The sequence below is a fragment of the Haliotis rufescens genome, unplaced genomic scaffold (assembly GCF_023055435.1).
Source record: "Haliotis rufescens isolate VD_foot unplaced genomic scaffold, xgHalRufe1.0.p SCAF_15, whole genome shotgun sequence".
Classification (NCBI taxonomy): Eukaryota; Metazoa; Mollusca; class Gastropoda; order Lepetellida; family Haliotidae; genus Haliotis; species Haliotis rufescens.
Genome location: NW_025963835.1, coordinates 16813999 through 16833921, shown reverse-complemented (window position 1 = coordinate 16833921; position 19923 = coordinate 16813999). Strand labels below are relative to the sequence as shown.

Sequence of the window (19923 nt, the reverse complement as noted above, 5' to 3'; positions counted from 1 at the left end):
CGAAAAACACTGTGTTCCTCATAATAAAGAAGTTGACATCCATATAGTCTCCTCCTTATGCACAAACCTGTGATGTACTGACAAAGGTTTGACTTCATCAATATGTGAGCCTTTATGATCCAGCACAGTTGTGTTTCCAGGGCCTGTTCAATAACCAGTGCTGCTAAGTCCCTCGACATCCTCCGGCAGAACCTTCAGAGGAGCTTAAACAAGGAGCTGGATGTAATCGTGCAGAATTATGTCGAGGTGAGCAGAAAAACATGGTTACCTGATGTATGTGTCCCGCTGTGTTGATTAGATTAGGTTCCCATCGACCTGTGTTGGTCATGGAGGCGTCCAAATAGTTCTGTGGTGGGGGCAGTGGGGTAGCCCATGGTTAAAACTTTTGCTCGTCCTGTCCGTGGTTCAGATTTGATCCCCCACAAGGCTCCCAATTGCGTAGATCAGTGCTCATGATGTAAACCACTGGATTGTCTGGTCTAGACTCAATTACTGACAGATCGTCGTCATTTGGCTAGAACGTTACTGAGTGTGGCATTAATCAACAAACAAACAAATCATAGGATGAGACTCAATTGCGAGGTGAAACTGGTTGATTGCAGCAATATCTTGTCAGCCGGGCCACACAGAGAAATTACTGAGGCCTAGGCTGGCCTAGTTACATGAAGATCCGGGGTAGTATAGGTCTTCAGCAGCCCATTCTTGCCGTAAAAGGCGACTATGCTTGTCATAAGAGGCAACTAATGGGATCGGAAGGTCAGGCACGCTGACTTAGTTGAAGCATGTCATCGATCCCAATTGTGTTGATCGATGCTCATGATATCAATCACTGGATTGTCTGGTCCAGACTTGATTATTTACGGACCGCCGTCATATAGCTGGAATATTGCTGAGTGCGGTGTAAAACAACAAACTTAACCAAACCAAAACATATTGTTTGTGTCTTATCATTTCAGAAGTTTTTCAAACCTGCTGTATCCAACATTCGGCTTAACAACGGACAGAACGCTGTCAGTGATGACCACATCCATGCTGTGTGTAGACAGATGCTGGAGGAGGTATATGCAGTCACAATTCACACAAACAATTCATTAACGACATCTACAGGACTTGCTGATATATGGACATATGTAAATATCTTGTTAATGTGCATGTGGTGACAGTAAGTAGCTGTATTTTTACAGATTCATGATTTATTTCCCATTCAGGCAAAGAAGATGTACGTGAGCGAACCTCGGCGAAGTGTGACCCCTGTAAGAGATGACACTGACACTGTGTCCGAGAATGGCAGCAACTGTGGACGGAGACCGGTGGTAAGTCACAGGCTTCTCACAGGGTGTGGTCCCCCGCGGGGATTCTGGGTAAGAATATACTTACTCACTCACTCACTCACTCACTCGAAGTGGTGAGGCTCGATGACCTGGTTGATTGCCTGTCATCATACCCCAACTGTGTTGATCATTGCTCATAATATCAATCACTGGATTGTCTAGTTCAGATTGGATTATTTACAGGCCACCATCATACAGCTGAAATAGTGCTGAGTGCTGGATCAAAGAACAAACAAAAACAGGGTGTTGTGTTGTATCATGTAACATGAGCTTATCAGTCTTTGGTTTTGTTGGACCACCTCTGTGGTCTAATGGTAGAGCATCCGCCCGGAGAGCGGAAGGTCCGGGGTTTCGTCCCCGGCTGCATCATACCAAAATACGTTAAAAGATGGTACTTGTTGTTACCCTGTCTGGCACTCGGCATTAAGGGGTTAAAACAAGGACTGGTCAGCTCAGAGTCTGTATACTGTGTTTGAGTGGGGTATTCATGTTAAACTGCAGCATGGTATCTCAGTGAGCTAGCACTATAAATCAGCACCAGTCCAGTCAAGTACAAGCAGCCCCCCACACAAACAGCATGCACGTCACTATAGAAGTGCAATCTTGGACGCAACGTTAAACCCCATTACACCACACCTTTGCTTTGCTGAGGTAGGGATCGGGGAAGAATAGGCCACAGTTCAGAATCGGGTGTCGATGAAGTATGGCATGGCTGACTGTTGGTCATATCCCAGTATAATGGCCCACTGCTCGTGTTATCCAGCACTGGTTTGGCACACCAGACTGATCATTACAGGCCACTGTGATATAGCTTGAATATATCTTGCAGCAATGTTGAACAACGTCAATGTTTTTCAAAATCTTAAAATGTTCACTAAATGTGGGAAAAACACAATAGAGTGATGAATAGATGAGTGAAAAAGTATTGGTTACCCAATGAAAAATGTAATAACCCAATAATATAGAAACCCTCGAGTAAAAACTCAAGTGCTCAAAAAGTTACCTGCAGTTCTGCACTCACTGATAGGATAGTGTGATCAGTCTTGTATCGTCCCAAGCAGCCATGTTGACCTGATATGCTGCACAGACACATGGGATTCTTGTTTCTTGTTCCTGTAGTACATGTTGTTATGTGCAGGGGACCGGACGAAGGCGTCGCCCGTCTGACAGCAACTCGGAGGCAGGAAGTGACATCAGCCAGCCCAAGAAGAAGGTGAGGAAAGTTAGTCGAAAATTATTTCCTTACTCTCTTGTCTCTGTCTGTTTATTGTCTTTCAATATCTAATGGATTGTAAATTCTTTGATAATTAGAAAATTCCGAAAAGAAAATCAAACTACTGCTTTAAAAATTACTTCATTCTGAGGTATTCTGGAAGATTTATTAATATCTGTTATTTTATGAATAGTTTCTGTAGAGTCATTAGTTTTCTCCCAATCTATGACATTTTGACATTTTTCACGCCAGCATTTACATTTTATGTACGCTTCCTTTTCATTTGTTTAAATTCATTTCTTGTGTTAATCCTTATTTTGTAACACACCATTCTACTAGTAGACTTCCATCTATTTGGAATCGTTGTCTTTATTGTCATTATTTTTGTTTCAGAGGAAAGGACGGCCACCTCTTCACCAATCAGGGTATGTACAGATGTGAAGCACTGTGATGGCTATACACAGACACTGGTGCTTAGGCAACAGTTTTCTTATTTTCCAGGTTACAAATTAGACCAACCTGAGCCAAAAGTCAATATCAGGAAATAGGATAACATAGTTAGATTAGAAAAGTATAAGTACACAGCGAAAAAAACATTCAAAATTAGAGTGACTGTTAGATCTTGTTAGATAGTAATTGCTCAAATGCATTGTTTGTGATGTGTTTCAGTAAGAGACTACAAACGTTCTGTACTTTAAGCACTTGTTATCACAGTAGTCAGCCAATCACAAGGACATCACTTACGGTTCTGGTGGTTGCTTGGATGCACCAGAATCAAAAGTGCTGCCATCTTGGGAATCATGTTATAATCACTAAAGATTAAGGAACAACTATTTGACTTGCAAATTTAAAAAAAAATAATTCTATTTTTTTTTTTTTTTTTTTTTTTTTACTTCTGCATAGCATTGAAGGAAATAGAATAGTGTGATTATTTCTTGCGAACTATATTAAAGTCTCTGATGAATATAGTGTGTTATTTTTATTTGTTTTTATAAAATAATAGTTGAGCACCTGTTTATGTCCGGAAAAAATAACTGAGCTCCTAAACATTAAAAGAAAATGCTGATCTAGTTCAGGTTTCCAAACAACTGGAATGAAATATAATAAGTTATTTGTGACCTGATAGAAGATATATACTCACACATACTTTTCACTTATTTGCATGAATTATAGTTTTTATGATATTCAATACTTTTTCTGCAGGAGAGGCACACCACTGAAGTCTATTAAGCCAAATGAACCGGTCCGACGGGAGGGGCCAAAGGTAGGTTGGAAGTCATACTATTATGATCTTATTCACAGTCTTATTACAATAAAAAGCTGCAGATACAATACATACAATTGCAAGGCTTTATCTTGATTTGTATGATACGGAGAACTGAGAATCCAGATCTTAAGAGATCCAGATCACCATACTATTGAGCTGCTTGCGTACAATTACACATGAGAAAATGCATCTAAGCAAAGGAGTTTTCTGACTTGAAAAGTCCAGTTTCCACCCTTGCCAAACTAGTCTGGAATTTCATGGCTCCATCGTAGAGCCACCTGTGGCTATTACCAGTTATGTCCCTTCTTTTGACCAGATTCCGCCTCTCATATCACTTATAACGACACCGCATATTTACTTTTTCAGTTTGTGTATCTTTTATGTCTCTACAGAACTTTATTAGTGATCTAATGCAGGCATCATGTATACATGAAGTCTACTGCAGGGAATAATGCATAAAAAAAGTGCTACTTCTCACATCGATATTAATCACTGTATGTCTATGTGAAATTTGACACTCTTGTGCACATGCAAAGTAGATCTGGGGTAGAATAGGTCTTTAGCAACCCATACTTGCCCTAAAAGGCGCTTATACTTGTCGCCCAAGGTGATCGGGTGGTCAGGTTCGCTGACTTGGTTGATGCATGTCATCGATCCCAATTGCGTGGATGGATGCTCATGATATTAATCACTGGATTGTCTGGTCCAGACTCGATTATTTACAGACAGCTGCATATAGCTGGCATATTGCTGAGTGCGGCGTTAAACAACAAACCTACCGACCAACCAGATGCAAATTAAAAGTCATCTGAAGGGGCATAAAGGTTCACTCCTTGGATTAAGAGTACCGGTAACTAATAAACAGTATTAAAAAGGGAGTAAAATCGTTCCCGATGTAAGTACTCAGTGGTTGGTGTTTATCTGTAGCCCTCTTCAGGAACAAGAAACATATGTTTATAATCCTCCTGACATTCATATGCGTGAAGATCCAGGTTACAATTGATCTTCAGCAACCCATGCTTGTCCTAAGAGGCCATGAACATGATCAGGTGAGGTCGCTGGCTTGGTTGATGCATGTCATCGTACCAAAAATGCGTAAATCAATGTTTATGATGTCAAACACTGGATTATCTGGTCCCGACTCGATTATTACACACACAGCCATCATATAGCCGCGTGTGGCGCTTAACAACAAACAAATGAACAAATCCTAAAATTTGTGAGTTCTGATTATTATTATTTTACTTTCAGTGGGATCCGGAGAGAATTGTCACAGAAACCAAATTTGTGATGGGAGCAAGGGCTAACAAGTGAGTGAACAGATGTACAATCATCTCCTGTATGTTGCACTCTCTGTAGGTAAAGCGTTCGCTCGTCACACCGAAGACCCGGGTTCGATTCCTGACATGGGTACAATGTGTGAAGCCCATTTCTGGTGTCCCCCACTGTGATATTGCTGGAATATTGCTCAAAGTGGCGTAAAGCCATACTCACTCACTCTGTAGGGAGGGACAGGTGGCTCTACCGTGTAATGTGCTGTAATTCACTGTAATGACTGAGCTAGATCCTTCAGCTACTTGGATTAACATGTTATGGATCATATGAATGTTTCTGTGTCAGATTTCACCTGTGGTTGTACCAATGCTTGTTGTGAGAGGCGACTGAAGTGGAGAGGGCAGTCCGACTCTGTGACTTGTTAAAGCAGCATTTAACATTGTGTGATTTCAGAGCTCTTGGCCTTGGTGCAACTCGAGGACGACTGTACATAAAACACCCGGACATATTCAAGGTATGTTTCATGTCGTGTGAAGAAAGAGTTATCTGTTGGCATTAGGCAGCTGACAAGTCTGAGAGGGATATGATGAAGGTTATTCAGATTCAGTTTTGTTCCTGTTACCATGGTTACATGTTGATATATTAGCTCCTATTTATGTACAATATGGAACTGACTTTGTTGTATTTCTAGTGACTGTCTGAGGCGCCGTGATTCGCTGTGCATAGTTGCCTATGGTTGTGGGTTCGAATCCCGGTTCACCCCGATTATGTTTCTAGGTTTGTCAGCACCATACCTGTGCTCGTTGGTTTCACCGAAGTGGTAAACGTCTGAAACCTGCATCACTTTGGGCTTTCCTACCACATTAAGCTGACATGCCGTGATATAACTGGAATACTGTTAAAAGCGATGTTAAACCCAAATCACTCACTCACTTGACATCATCAAACTGTGGGTACATTAAGATTATGTGCACATGTTTCTATTAGGTTTAACAGCAATATGTCATTAATTTATGTACAGTCATCAGAGATCTATCTAGTTTTTCTTGTCAACATGCACCTGGTGCAAGTTAAATGAAGTTCCTTAAGTCGAGCCCTGTCACTACTAAGCTGTATCATTGATTGTAACACTGTCTGGTGCATCAGTACTCAGGTGACCAGGACGACAAGGCGTGGCTGTACGAGCATCACCTGATGCCTGCCACAGGCGGCAAGGCCTACATGTTGATGGTGGAGGACATACAGGACCTCAGTCGGACAGACGAGTACAGGTAGGACGTCCTCAAATGCAGTGTCAGACATCTGAGTGTTGTGTGTACACACACAGCAGGACATTGCTCGGTTATGGATACCGACAGCGTCAGACATCTCATTCTTTTGTACATACACTCAGCTATAATTCATGTCACACAGTTGTGTATTAGACACACAGCATTAGACATCTAAGATAGTTGTTTATTAACACATTCCACATTTCACAAAGGTGTACACAGTGACAGGACGTCTTGCACAGTTATGTATGCACAGAGGGACATCTTGTTAACTAGGGGGCGTTCGGGTAGCCTAGTGGTTAAAGCGTTCGCTCGTCACGCCGAAGACCCGGGTTCGATTCCCGACATGGGTACAATGTGTGAAGCCCATTTTTGGTGTCCCCTGCCTTGATATTGCTGGTATATTGCTAAAAGCGGCGTAAAACTATACTCATTCATTCATTCATTCTTGTTACCCATTTTGGACAAAAGTACACAAGTGAAGAATGTCTGTTTAAAAAGATATTGTTTTCAGCTATGTAGATGAGGTTACCATTTGGCCAGTGCATGTTAAATCAGGGTGTCGAATGTAGAATTTGGTTTCATTGGCAACAAATAAGGTTGAAACGGCGAAGGCATAGAAGGGGCAAGTAACTTTTGTGAAGATTTACTGTATCAATCTTCTTATGTCTATAGGATAAGATGGATATTGGATGGGTTTTTGTAACAGATGAAAGTCTTTATAGCTAAAATGTAGTCACGAATTATGATTAAATATTGATTGATGTATTTAACATCTATAAAAGTTGGCGGTGCTCATGCTTTGCAAATCCTGCAATCGACCAAAATCTGCACAGCAGTTTTCAAACCAGATGTCAATTTCATATCGCTATTTTGATTGGACTATGCATAGACTTGTTAGTCCAGCCAAATATATAACTCGGATAACTCCCTTGCCTCAGGAAGATGGTATTTAAAAGTTTTGTTCCACTTTAAACTGAACCACTTCCTTTTGGCCCAGTCATCATTATTATTTAAGTACATGTACAGTCCGTTTGACTCCAAATGAGAATGATGAATTGCAAAATAACTTGAAATCCAGAAACGTGTATGAAACATCAATACGGTACTTGACCATGAATACCCTGTACCCAACAAAATCTGAATTTTGTTTATTTTAAGACCCATGACGGATGAAGTTCTTTAAGAAACTATCATGTAATTTTGTATAGAAATGTGTACATGACACGTAGGGGGACAAACCGTGGAAGGAACAGCGCAAGCACGGTCTGCACGTGCTACACAGTGACCGTGTTCATTCAATGACAAGATGCGCTACTCAGCAGATGTTAAACAGTTGATGTTGAATGTGTATGATTTCTTTAGAAGTGAAGCAGAAAGAGCAAAGCCTTTTTATGTAATTAATAAATTCTTGAAACGAGCTTCAAAAGCTCTTGGTATGTCCCCTCAGAAACTTTAAAATGTTGTTAGTCGACGAGATACAAATAGTAAGGAGATAGGGAACATGTCAAAACCACGCAAGGTTGATAAATTAGACAGTTTTCAGAGGGATCAAGTCAGACGTGCAATTGTTAAACTGCACTCAGAAAATAAGTACCTGTCCCTAAGAATTTTGAAGAAACACCTTGAAACTGACCATGATTTATGTGTTACAAAGTACAAACTATGGCAGCTGTTGCATACATTTGGTTACAAATACACAAAGATAACTGGAGAAAATAGGGCTGTGTTGTGTGAACGGTCTGACATTGTTTGTCTCCGAAATCATTACCTTCATACCATCAAGCAGAAACATGAAGAAGGATATGAGCCCGTCTTCTTAGATGAGACATGGGTAAATGCGTCACACACAGCCAGCAGTCAGTGGGTACCCAGTGGTGACTGTAAGGAGTCTGGTAGAAAGTTACCAATGGGAAAGGGTGAAAGACTCGAAGTTCTCCATGCTGGTTCTGCTAGTCAGGGTTTTCTCCCAGACTGTGAACTCGTCTTTAGAGCCAAGGCCAAAGACAACAGGGACTACCACACAGAAATTACAGCAATGTATTTCTGGAGTGGGTGAAAGATACATTAGTCCCTGCTTTGCCTACCAAGCCTCTCACTGTCATGGACAATGCACCGTATCATAGTGTGCAGGATCCAGAAAGCAAGACTCCAACCTCTAATAACCGTAAAGGAGACATAGTTACTTGGCTGCAACGGAGGAACATAACCTTTCCTTCTCGAGCGACGAAACCACAGCTCTATGAAATCATCAAAACTATGAAACCTGACCCCGTGTATAAAGTTGACAGTTACATCAAGGGTCAGGGTCACGCTGTCTTACGACTGCCACCTTATCACTGCGGCCTGAATCCAATTGAGTTGGTATGGGGCATCGTCAAGGGTGACGTTAGACGATCGAACACAACGTTCAAATTAAGAGACGTTGAACAACTCGTAAAGGAATCCCTTGGTCGGGTAACAGTAGAAACATGGAGGCGTTGTGTGGCCACAGTCGTTGACGAGATAGAGCCATGTTATTGGTCACGAGATGGACTACGGCCAGCAACAGTCCAACCTATAATAGTGGCAGTCGGTTCAGGCACCAGCAGTTCCGACGACGAGATCTATGGCATGAGTGAAATTATCATGAGACGGCCCCCCTAATGCTCTGTCATTTCCCCTACCACAGAACGTGCAGTGCATGCGTGCTTGCGCTGTGCCTTCCACGGTTTGCCCCCCTATGTGTCATGTACACAACTTCATCCGTCATGGGTCTTAAAATAATCAAAATTCAGATTTTGTTGGGTACAGGGTATTCATGGTCAAGTACCGTATTGATGTTTCATACACTTTTCTGGATTTCGAGTTATTTTGCAATTCATCGTTCTCATTTGGAGTCAAACGGACTGTAAATGAGAATCTTCTGAGGAGAGAATTTCGACCCATAGTGCCTTTTCCCCTGGAGCTCTGTGTTCCCAGTTTTTGTTTGAGAAGCCTGCATGTGTATTATAACAGCCTTTAAAATCCATGTTATGCCCCTAGTCCGATACTGCTAAATCGTGCTGAGGACAAGTAAAAATCCAGTGACAGTTGTCCTCATTGATCTGAACCAGTTCTCAAGGCTTCAATGTTGCTACAATATAAAACTGACCTAGTAAAGCAGATAGAAAGTGCAGTGAGTGAGTGAGTATGGTTTTACGCCTCTTTTAGCAATATTCCAGCAATATCACGGTGGGGGGACACCAGAAATGGGCTTCACACATTGTACCCATGTCGAGAATCGAACCCGGGTCTTCGGCATGACGAGCGAACACTTTATCCACTAGGCTACCCGACCGCCCAGATAGAAAATGTAAACATGGCAGACCTTTGATGTTGTTAAAGCAGGACTAGCTACAAACTCGGAGGACAAGTGAAATCAGGTCCCCACTAGCACTCTAGATTAGTCTGTAAAAAAACAAATTTCTAAGGCTGTGTTACCTGTATTGTGTCCAGGGACAGCCCCAACCTGTTGATGGATGAACTGTATGGGTTCACCGTGCCCGACTGGATCCTCGCCAAGATGAAGATTCAGATGAATGCCATGAGGACAGATGTCAGCCGGGCCAAGTTCCACCGCAGTCGCTCGGGCACTCCAACTGACATGACTGCATACAGGGTAGGTTGAAGGGACTGCATTCAGGGTAGGTCATAGTGAGTGCATCATTCATAATGACTGCATAAAGGGTAGGTCATAGTGAGTGCATCATTCATAATGACTGCATACAGGATAGGTTGAAGGGACTGCATTCAGGGTAGGTCATAGTGAGTGCATCATTCATAATGACTGCATACAGGGTAGGTCATAGGGACTACATCATTCAGACCTGACTGTATTCAGGGTAGGTCATAGCAACTGCATACAGAGTAGGTAATAGGGACTGCATCATTCAAATTGCCTTCATACAGGGTAGGTCATAGGGACTACATTGAGGGTAGGTCATAGCCACTGCATCATTCTTACCCGACTCTATTCAGTGTAGGTCATAGGGACTACATCATTCAGACATGATTGTTCAGATAGGTCATAGGGACATAATTCAGGATAGGTCATATGGACTGCTTCATTCATACCTGACTCTATTCAGTGTAGGTCATAGGGACAACATCAGTCATATCTGACATCATTCAGGATAGGTCGTAGAGACTACATCATATATCATAAATGCCATACATTGAATCGCTGAAAGTCATACTTGTTGTATCAGCTGAACCAAAGTGCTACGCTTATGGTTATTAATTTATTTCACACATATATAGTAAAGCTGCAACTACACATGATTTTGGAATAAATTTTTCCTGACAAAATAATAGTTTCAGATACAATTCTTCCGCTCATTGTATCAAAATTCTTTAAAGTTATATTATTGGCAAAATCACCGGTAGATTCCGAGAAAAGTGTATACAGCTGATTGCTACTTCCGGCTCAGGTTACGAGACAAGACGCACGGTAATCTTAATCTCTGCATATAAAACAATGCCAATCAGAACAGGAAATACAATTTATGTAACAGCGGTACTCTGGTCCTCTCAAAGATAAGGGAGTTTTTGTTGGGTTCAAAGGGATTTATTTTCAATGGGCGTAGAGTGAGAACTTCACGATAGTCCGGATCTGCCCTAAAACATACATAATTTGATATAAATATCATGGGTATGGACAGTATAAAGGCACTAGATAACAGCAATACAAATAATACATTTAGATCTATAGTTCCTTACTTTTGGCATATATATATATGAACAAATCCTTCCAGATAAAACAAATTACACTCTATGTATAGTTAATCATGCATAATTAATAAAACATAAATAGCATACCTTATCTCAGGGACGCAGGCTCGACTTTCTCTTACAGACGTATAGTGAATAGCCATGCACAAATAAGTAAACTACATACATATATACTATAACTAGAGTTACACTAGCATGTATGGAATACAAGCTTTATAATTGCTATTAAATGCTATTAAATACTATTAAATACTATACATATATACATATATACATGATACATATACATATATCTCATCTAATCAGTTTATATCCATTTTAAAAAATGTACACTTGGCTAATACCTCAGTCAAATACACAGTTAAGTTGAATTAAGAACACATTACAATGTCATAATACAATGCTAGCTAAAATACTATATCCAACAACAATGCTTAAAATACATAGTAACCTAAGCTTCCAGATAAAAAAAGTAAGAATTAGATGAACTTACCCTGTATGATTCAGTGTAGAGAACATGCTGAGAAATATGTGCTGACTGACCAGTAGAAGTTGTGATCAGGGTATCCACCTGATGCAGAGAACATGCAAAAAAGCTTGATAACAAAGAGCACCCAATCACAGGCCAAGCCCTGAACGACCCAGTGACAATAGCCATGAACCTAAGAACGAAATGGTTGAACTACCCAAGCTTACCTGTGAATTAGTAGATTTGTGCAAGTGCTGAAGTTAACACAAGTATTTAGGAAAATAAATGTTAAATATTTAGGTTAGCTTATTGATTTAATTCATGTTTGGTTACTATAATGATACTATAAAATCTAACAATATTCTATTTACAAGCATACTGCTACATTTAATTGGCTAATCATTATGTTTAGTGATGTTTTATCTCACATTTGTATTGACCAAGTTTAATTGATATAATCTGTTCCGTTTCCCTGAATTCGCTAAGGGCTACGATGTAATTATACCCCTGTTTACGAAGTAAATTGGGGGTATATAGCGTTCCGTTCATCCGTCCGTCCGTCCGAGCTTTTGTACGGCCCATAACTTTTTAACCATGCACCCTAGTTTCACCAAACTTGCTACACACATTTACCACAATGAGTACTTGTGCCTTTTGCTAGTTTTAAGATTCTGAACTTTTTAAGTTTTGCCGTTTCCATGGAAACATTAAGAAACTTAAACTTTTAGGGTGGGTGTTTTGTACGGCCTATATCTTTTTAACTATGCACCCTAGCTTCACCAAACTTTCTCCACACATTAACCACAATGAGTACTTGTGCCTTTTGCTAGTTTGAAGATTCTGAATTTTTTTATTTTTGCCGTTTCCATGGAATCATTGTGAAACATAAATTTTGGGTAGAGTTTTTGTACGATCCATGTTTACAATATTATGTATCCTAGCTTCAGCAAACTTGCTACATTAACCACTATGATTGTTTTTTATCTTTTATAAGATTCTGAAAGTTTTCTCTTTTGCTGTTTTCATGGAAACATGATGGAATTTAGAAATTTTGATGACTGGTTTTGTATAGCTAATATATTTTCCAAAATTGTTTCCACACATGTAGATCATCATCAGTATCTGTGCTTTGTGTTAGTTTGAATTTATGAATTCTTTACCATATCTGTTAAGGCTAGATGGAAATTATTAATTTGTTGATTTTCTTATATGATATTGTTCCATTTTTTATGTGTTTTTAGGTCCTTTTGATAATTCTTCTTATGTAACTCCTCAATCAAATTTGTATTCAAAGGTGTTCATGGTGATCTACTTCCTCGTAGTGAACACTGGTAACATGGTAGATTTTGGGGGGGGGCAATTGTCACTTGAACTCAATCTTAGTTTTTAAAACATTGAAGTTAAAATCAGTTAGAAATATGTAATATTTCATTAATTAACAAACTATTTACTATTTGTTGTTGACCAGCGGGGATAACGGGGGTATGTGAGCTTTGCTCACTTCTTTCTTGTTTTTTTTCTGCGGAAGACAAACACATTTTTATTGCTAATGTAGAGATTTTGTATGCACTAGTGATGTGCTATATTCCGATTCGCTTTAAAGCCGGAGTATATAAATTAGCATCGATTTCCTGCTTATTTTACGAGACAAATAACCTCTGCATTGTCCCTCATACAGTACACAAATAACATTGAATTTGTATTTGAATACCATCATCATGTCTAGTGATGTTTTATTGCAAATTTAATGTTTTCATTGACCAAATTTGCAAACAGCAAAGCAGGCACATTAACTCCTATTGCCCCCATGACCATAACCCACAAGATGCGTAGTAAAGCAGTGCACATGAAAAGGGAAGTAACTGCGGAACATTTAAGGATTTTTTTTGTTTTGAAAATGGAAATAAAAACGAAATGTGCGGCAGACTTTATGATGATGCGGCGGTGCCTGAGAACCAGGTTTTTTTGTTTTTTTTAGCTTGACTGAAAAATGTTTGCTATAATTATGTTTTCATTCTAAAATACAGAATGAGAGTGATGTCCCTTTCAGAGACCTGTGATGAAGTTTTCAATACTGTTGTGATTGCAATTTTTTGCAGGTCTATAAACGTGTAACACTGGTATTAAAAGCATTCCCTCTGAGGAAGCACCATTTGTTAAAATCGGAATTGTCTTCTTGCAGGAAATGGAGGAGGAACCACCCAAGGCGCTTCCTTTCTCCAATTTCAGTGATAACACCTCCACATATCCCACGTCGAAGTCAGACATTCAGGTAATAAAGCAGCCATAGACTGAGTCTATGTTGTTTTACGCAACACCCAGAAATAATCCAGCTTTATCATGGTGGGATGCAAATAATTGAGGCTGGTCACCTCCCATTTGCCAGACAGCTTGTAACAAAACCCTCAGTGAGGATCAAACTACTGAGTATGACCTCCCATTGGTGAGGCTCCAGTTACACTTGACAAGAGCGTGTTTTCATCCCCCCGGCATATAATGCGGGGGATATAGCGATCAGCCAGTCTGTCTGTCCGTCCGTCCGTCCGTCCGTCCGTCCGTCCGTAATCATTTCCTTTTCCGGGGCAGAATTCGAAAACCATTCAGTGTATTTGATCGAAACTTGGCAAATCTATCAGGCACATACTGAAGTGGTGCCTTTTGATATTTTGGGATTTTTCTAATTTTTATTTTTTTAAATTTTTATGGAATGAAGTTGGACATAGACTCAATTGGGGATGGGGTTCGTTTCCGGGGCAGAATTCGAAAACCTTTCAGTGTATTTGATTGAAACTTTGCAAAGCTATCAGGCACATACTGAAGTGGTGCCTTTTGATATTTTGGGATTTTTCTAATTTTTATTTTTTTAAATTTTTATGGAATGAAGTTGGACATAGACTCCTTTGGGAACGGGTTCGTTTCCGGGACAGAATTCGAAAACCATTCAGTAGGTTAAACAATGTATGCTTCTAAAAGAACATTCAACTGTTGACTCATTACATACAGAATTGCACATTTACTAGTGGTTACTTTACAGACAGCTGCCGGGGGGATATGTCGTCTTTCTGATGACTCTTGTTTTAATTGGAAATATCAATAAAGCATGTATAAACTGTATTTATCATCCAAAACTGGCCTACTATTTACAAACTCCAAATGCTGGAAGAAGAATGTTGGATGATAAATATAATCTTGCACTCATGTCTTTTGATATCAAATATATGAACGCTTTATATATGAACATATATAAACTCATGTAAATATATTTGAGACCTGTGAAGGAGTTAGAAAAGGTCTTCAGCATCCCATGCTTGCCGTAAAAGGAAACTATGCTTGTCATAAGAGGCAACAAACAGGATTGGGTGGTCAGGCTCGCTGACTTGGTTGATGCATGTCATCGTATCCCAATTGCGTAGATTGATGCTCATGATGTCAATCACTGGATTGTCTGGTCCAGACTCAATTATTTACAGACTGCCATCATATAGCCTGAATAGTGCTAAGTGTGGCGTTAAACAACAAATAAACAAGCAAGATATATTTTGATATCATCTATATATGTTTGAGTAAAGACAAAGCTTCAGTCAACTTCAGTGAACACATGATCTGATTGTTTGATACATGTATCTAAATAGTTTTAGCTAGGGCTGCGGTAAAACAATAACCAATCAGACATTTTGTTCCCTTCTCTTGAGACTTGCAGTGGGTACCCGGGTAGGGTCGGGTTATAGGGGGTCGGGTACCCTGGTAGTAAATTTGGACTCTTCCAAGGCCTACATGACATCAATGTTATGAACACTAGCTCATTAGAGCTTGTCCATTTATTAGAGGGGGTTGGGTTGGGTGGGGGGTGAGATCGGTCTCAGGACTAGCATAAGTTGCTACATCTTCTCAAATTGGTCTTTGGACCAGTTGCAAAACTTTGCGTCTACTTTAATTACCTGTCTCTTTATGTAAGTGTTTAAATCTACTCAAATGCCACAGTGTTGATAAGGCTGAATGTTAAGCTTGGTCCCAACTAGGGTGTCTTTTCATAAGAAGTGCTGGCACCACAGTTATTGACGTATCATTGTGTAAAATTGTAAAGCAAGTATGCATATTGTGTGTGAACATATTTTACCCAACATATTGTTTGAATGTTTTGATTTAGGACCCGTGTTTGACTTGTATGATTTAAATTTCAAATAGTTTGACTTTTGATGTTGCAGGTATTCCAGAACTATGAGGTGAGCTACAGTGCCTGTTGGAACTACTTAAATAACTTGTGTCAGACCTTGTCAGATAAGACCTTAGAGGCAAGGAAAACACCACGTATTTGGCAAAGAAGTAGATGACAAATTAATTTTTGTGTTTTACTTACCCGGCAGACAAAAACCTGTTTTTTTAGGGGGGTTTTCCACTTGAAAAAACATACTGATCATACAGGCAGATCTGTGATCCATGTGTTGAAAATGTCCGCCTTCATAGAAAAGTGGAAAATTCAGTCTCTAACCAAGTGGGCACAAATAGTCCGGGAAAATGAGGATGTGTGTCCCAACATGCGTAGCGCAGCTTGACTCTCAATGCAGGGATGAGAGTTTTCAGCAGGTCTTGGGGAATTCCACCGAGTACATAACGTCAAAAGTCGTTTTTGAGATACATGCCATTACTTTAAAAAAATTTTTGATAAACCCATTTTCATCCCTGTCAATGGCCTGTTCAGCAAACAGTATTCCTCATCATTTCATGAACACCCGGCCCATGAAGATCCGGGGTAGAATAGGTCTTCAGCAACCCATGCTTGCCGTAAAAGGTGACTATGCTTGTCGTAAGAGGCGACTAACGGGATCACGTGGTCAGACTCGCTGACTTGGTTGATGCATGTCATCAATCCCAATTGCGTGGAACAATGCTCATGATATTAATCACTGGATTGTCTGGTCCAGACTGGATTATTTACAGACCGCCGTCATATAGCTGGAATATTGCTGAGTGCGGCGTTAAACAACAAACCAACCAACCAATCATGAACACCTTCTGGGGTAAATCAGCCCAGCTGAAATATAGTCAAGCAGGGGGCACGGTCGCCCACTCGTCTATGGTTCTGCAATTCTCTGTGCAGACTTAAGTCCCTTAGACACACCAGAAACCTATGATCGTGGTTCGAATCCCAGTTCGCCTTGATTATGTTCCACTAAAGTGTGAACATCTAAGACCTGCATCAGTTCAGGCTTTCCTCCCCCATCTAGCTGACAACCCCTGATATAACTGGAATACTGTTCAAAGTGGAGTTTAACAAACTCACACACTCAATATTGTCAATCTATGTCGTCCCTATTCTTTGAATGTTTGCAGAGCATAACCTCTGCTTTTGATCTCTGTCAGTGGATACGTGTCAGGGCGCCAGATGCAGCACAATTCAATGTGCCAAGTTACACCCTCAGGCTTACCAGAAACCTGTGATTGTGCTTTCAAATGTATTTCCCTCAGTTTCCTTGGTAACACTCTTATTCTGTTATCCTTCAGATATCCCCATCAGCTGGTGATGATATGGAGTTCCTGTCCACTGCTGATAACGACTCGGCCGCGCCCGATCTCTCCCCCTTTAACGTCACGGGGGGGTTTGACGACACAAACTCTCCCTCCCCTGAAGTCGACAATTTAGACGACCCGACCTTCGTCTTGAAGTAAATCATCCACCAGAGAATTAACTTGAATCATTCTATCCTATATTTTTGCAATAGTGTTGACAGTGCAATTGTCCCTTGCTTTGTATGCTTTCTCAAGTCACGATGACGTCGTAATTAAAAATGAATGGTTTTCCGACTTTCGTTGTACAAATTCGAACAAAAATTCTTGTGTGCCATATTCCTGTTACCATGGTTACTGTTGAACTTGTCAAATTGTACATCTTCATTAGAACCCTTGTGCATCTGTCTTTTTTAAATATTTTCATCTTTAACACCTGTTGTGTTTCCAATCTTGCTGATTTACACCAAAATGTACATGTTTGTTTTTCATAAAAAATTCACTGGATTTTTTCGTAATAGATGAATTATGAATGGTGTCAAGATACATGTTTCTTCTTGTTGATGAATTGGGTTTATAAGCGTATGCAGACAATATTCAATGATTGAAGTATTATGCATCTTAAATTTAAACTGAGGCTATTCCAGTTCAAAGAATATGAATTAGTAATAGTGAATGAAATTAAAAGCATGTAATTTCCCTGATTTATCTCACCTGAGTTTAATTCAGGGGTATTAAAGGGTCGTTATCGTTCATCCAGGTAACTTTATTCTGGTGCTGTCATTATTTCATGTTATTCACTTATATATTTGATAATGAGACATTGTTGACCAGTAGGAAATAAGTTTTTAAGAGTATTTACACAAGAATAATAGGACCAACTGCTTTTTAATGAGCTTTGATCACCACATTGTTTGCTAACATTTGAACATTGACGTCATAATGTACTACCAACAGGCTAGACACTGTTGGGCAAATCCAGCTAGTCCACAGCTAATTTCGGACTAGTTGATTATGTAAAATAGCAAGAAAAAAAAAACCCGACTAGTCCCTCTAGATTTTCACTATAGTCTCGCCCCTGACATGAAATATCGTGATTATTATTTAATGAAGACAGGTACGTGTGTTCTATTACAAACAAACTGTTCATTACCAGCATGAATTGAAAGAAAACAACATGCACATGTACTATTTAAAGACCTATTGACCTAGGGGGGCACAGGTGGCCCAGTCATCAAAGGCACCGCGATTCGCTGTGCAGAGTTGCTTCCCTTGGGCACGCCAGAAACCTGTGATTGTGGGTTCGAATCCCGGTTCGCCCCGATTATGTTTCTAGGTTTGTCGGCACCATACCCGTGCTCGTGGGTTTCACCGAAGTGGTAAACGTCTGAAACCTGCATCACTTCAGGCTTAAGCTGTCACGCCGTGATATAACTGGAATACTGTTAAAAGCGGCATTAAACCCAACTCACTCACTCACCCTAATGACCGAGTTTGAGGCTCTACACTATAGCTGCTCACAATCACCTGACTGCCTTGCCTTACCCGAATTGTAACTACGTGATCAGAACTCTAATGATCGCTAACAAAATGAATATTTCTTGAACAGCACACTTTGCAATTTTTGTCATTAGAAGCAAGTAATATTCCTTATCGCCGTAATGACTTGTTTATGCCGCTATCTTCATGCATTAATAATCACGATATTTCACGATATTTCAAGTGTCAAGGTCAAAATTCCAGGACTAACAAACAAGCGGCCATGTCTATCTCTGGCCATATAACATGATCTTTGATTAAGGATCAATCAGGTAGATACTCATCCCCAAACAATTCAACTGTTACTTCAAGAAATTATTTATCAATTGTTAACGGGGTTAGTTTGTTGAACATTTTTAAAGGACTGTTTAACTGTTTTATCATCATTGCTCAGTATTCGTAGTTAAGTTGCTATATAAGTGCTTGTACAAGACAGACATTTATTATAACGGTTTTACAGAATCAGTGTAAATGTTTGTTGTAGGTTCTTTTCTATGAAACCATGTTATCTGTTTCTTGAAAATGTATTTGTTGTGTAACGATTGTTGTAAGATATTCTCGTGTACATATGGATCTGAATTACTCGGTCATTTTGGTGAAATCGTGGTTTAATTCCTCACCTTGTACATTCTTACGATGTTAATAGCACTAATACGGTTTGTAGTGAAAAGAAAATATATTTATCTAAATACTTTGTATGATGTGTCATTGTATGGGCATCAACCCCCCCCTGGCCTTTTGCCTATTTGTATATAGCTAACGACTCCTGACAGTTAACATATAGATGTAACTACTAACTATCTATCATCAATTCATACATTCTCATTCGACATTTGTTTGCACGATTTAGGTTTCTAGATGTAGCATTCCCTTTAGCCATTACTGTATAGAGCTGCACATCGATCTCATCAAAATCAGATCTAAGTTCTCGCTGCCACTAAGCAAAGATCTGAGGACATCCCATTACGGGTCACGTCAGAACGACCTTTCGCGAACTTTGTCTGACCACTGAAGTGACTAACAAGAAGTCGTCATCAGCCAATTAGAATGCAGCTTTCTTGAGCTTTACAACACTCGTTTCAACCTGGCGACTTCCATTTCAGACAACGCTTGAAAAATATGTTGACACAGTTCTCGATTAAAATTTTGAAAACTGAACAAATGAACATTCTGGATATCTATTATATGGTTGCGATTGTATGGCAGTGCTTCTCACATACTGTGCAATGCCTCCTGCATTTAAATGTTTATCCCACGGAAGCGAGAGATAGATGATAATTTTGACGGAATCAGTCGTAGGG

The 19923-nt window shown here is 39.9% G+C and overlaps 1 protein-coding gene across 3 annotated transcripts in view; it reads left to right on the top strand.

Moving 5' to 3' along the window:
- LOC124138697 (serine/arginine repetitive matrix protein 1-like) overlaps positions 1 to 18417 on the top strand; it is a 29284-nt gene extending 10867 nt beyond the window's left edge. Inside the window, exons 4-16 of one of the 3 annotated variants that reach the window (XM_046505492.2) lie at positions 141 to 246; positions 957 to 1058; positions 1209 to 1313; positions 2470 to 2544; positions 2938 to 2969; positions 3748 to 3808; positions 5063 to 5121; positions 5540 to 5600; positions 6233 to 6357; positions 9835 to 9997; positions 13761 to 13850; positions 15784 to 15801; positions 17081 to 18417. In XM_046505492.2, coding sequence (XP_046361448.1) covers positions 141 to 246; positions 957 to 1058; positions 1209 to 1313; positions 2470 to 2544; positions 2938 to 2969; positions 3748 to 3808; positions 5063 to 5121; positions 5540 to 5600; positions 6233 to 6357; positions 9835 to 9997; positions 13761 to 13850; positions 15784 to 15801; positions 17081 to 17245 — 1162 coding nt within the window. In that variant the 3' untranslated portion in view covers positions 17246 to 18417. Of the gene's footprint in view, positions 1 to 140; positions 247 to 956; positions 1059 to 1208; positions 1314 to 2469; positions 2554 to 2937; positions 2970 to 3747; positions 3809 to 5062; positions 5122 to 5539; positions 5601 to 6232; positions 6358 to 9834; positions 9998 to 13760; positions 13851 to 15783; positions 15802 to 17080 lie in introns of all 3 variants that reach the window. The other 2 variants (XM_046505491.2, XM_046505493.2) reach the window with 2 other exon arrangements.
- Positions 18418 to 19923: the final 1506 nt, after the last annotated feature.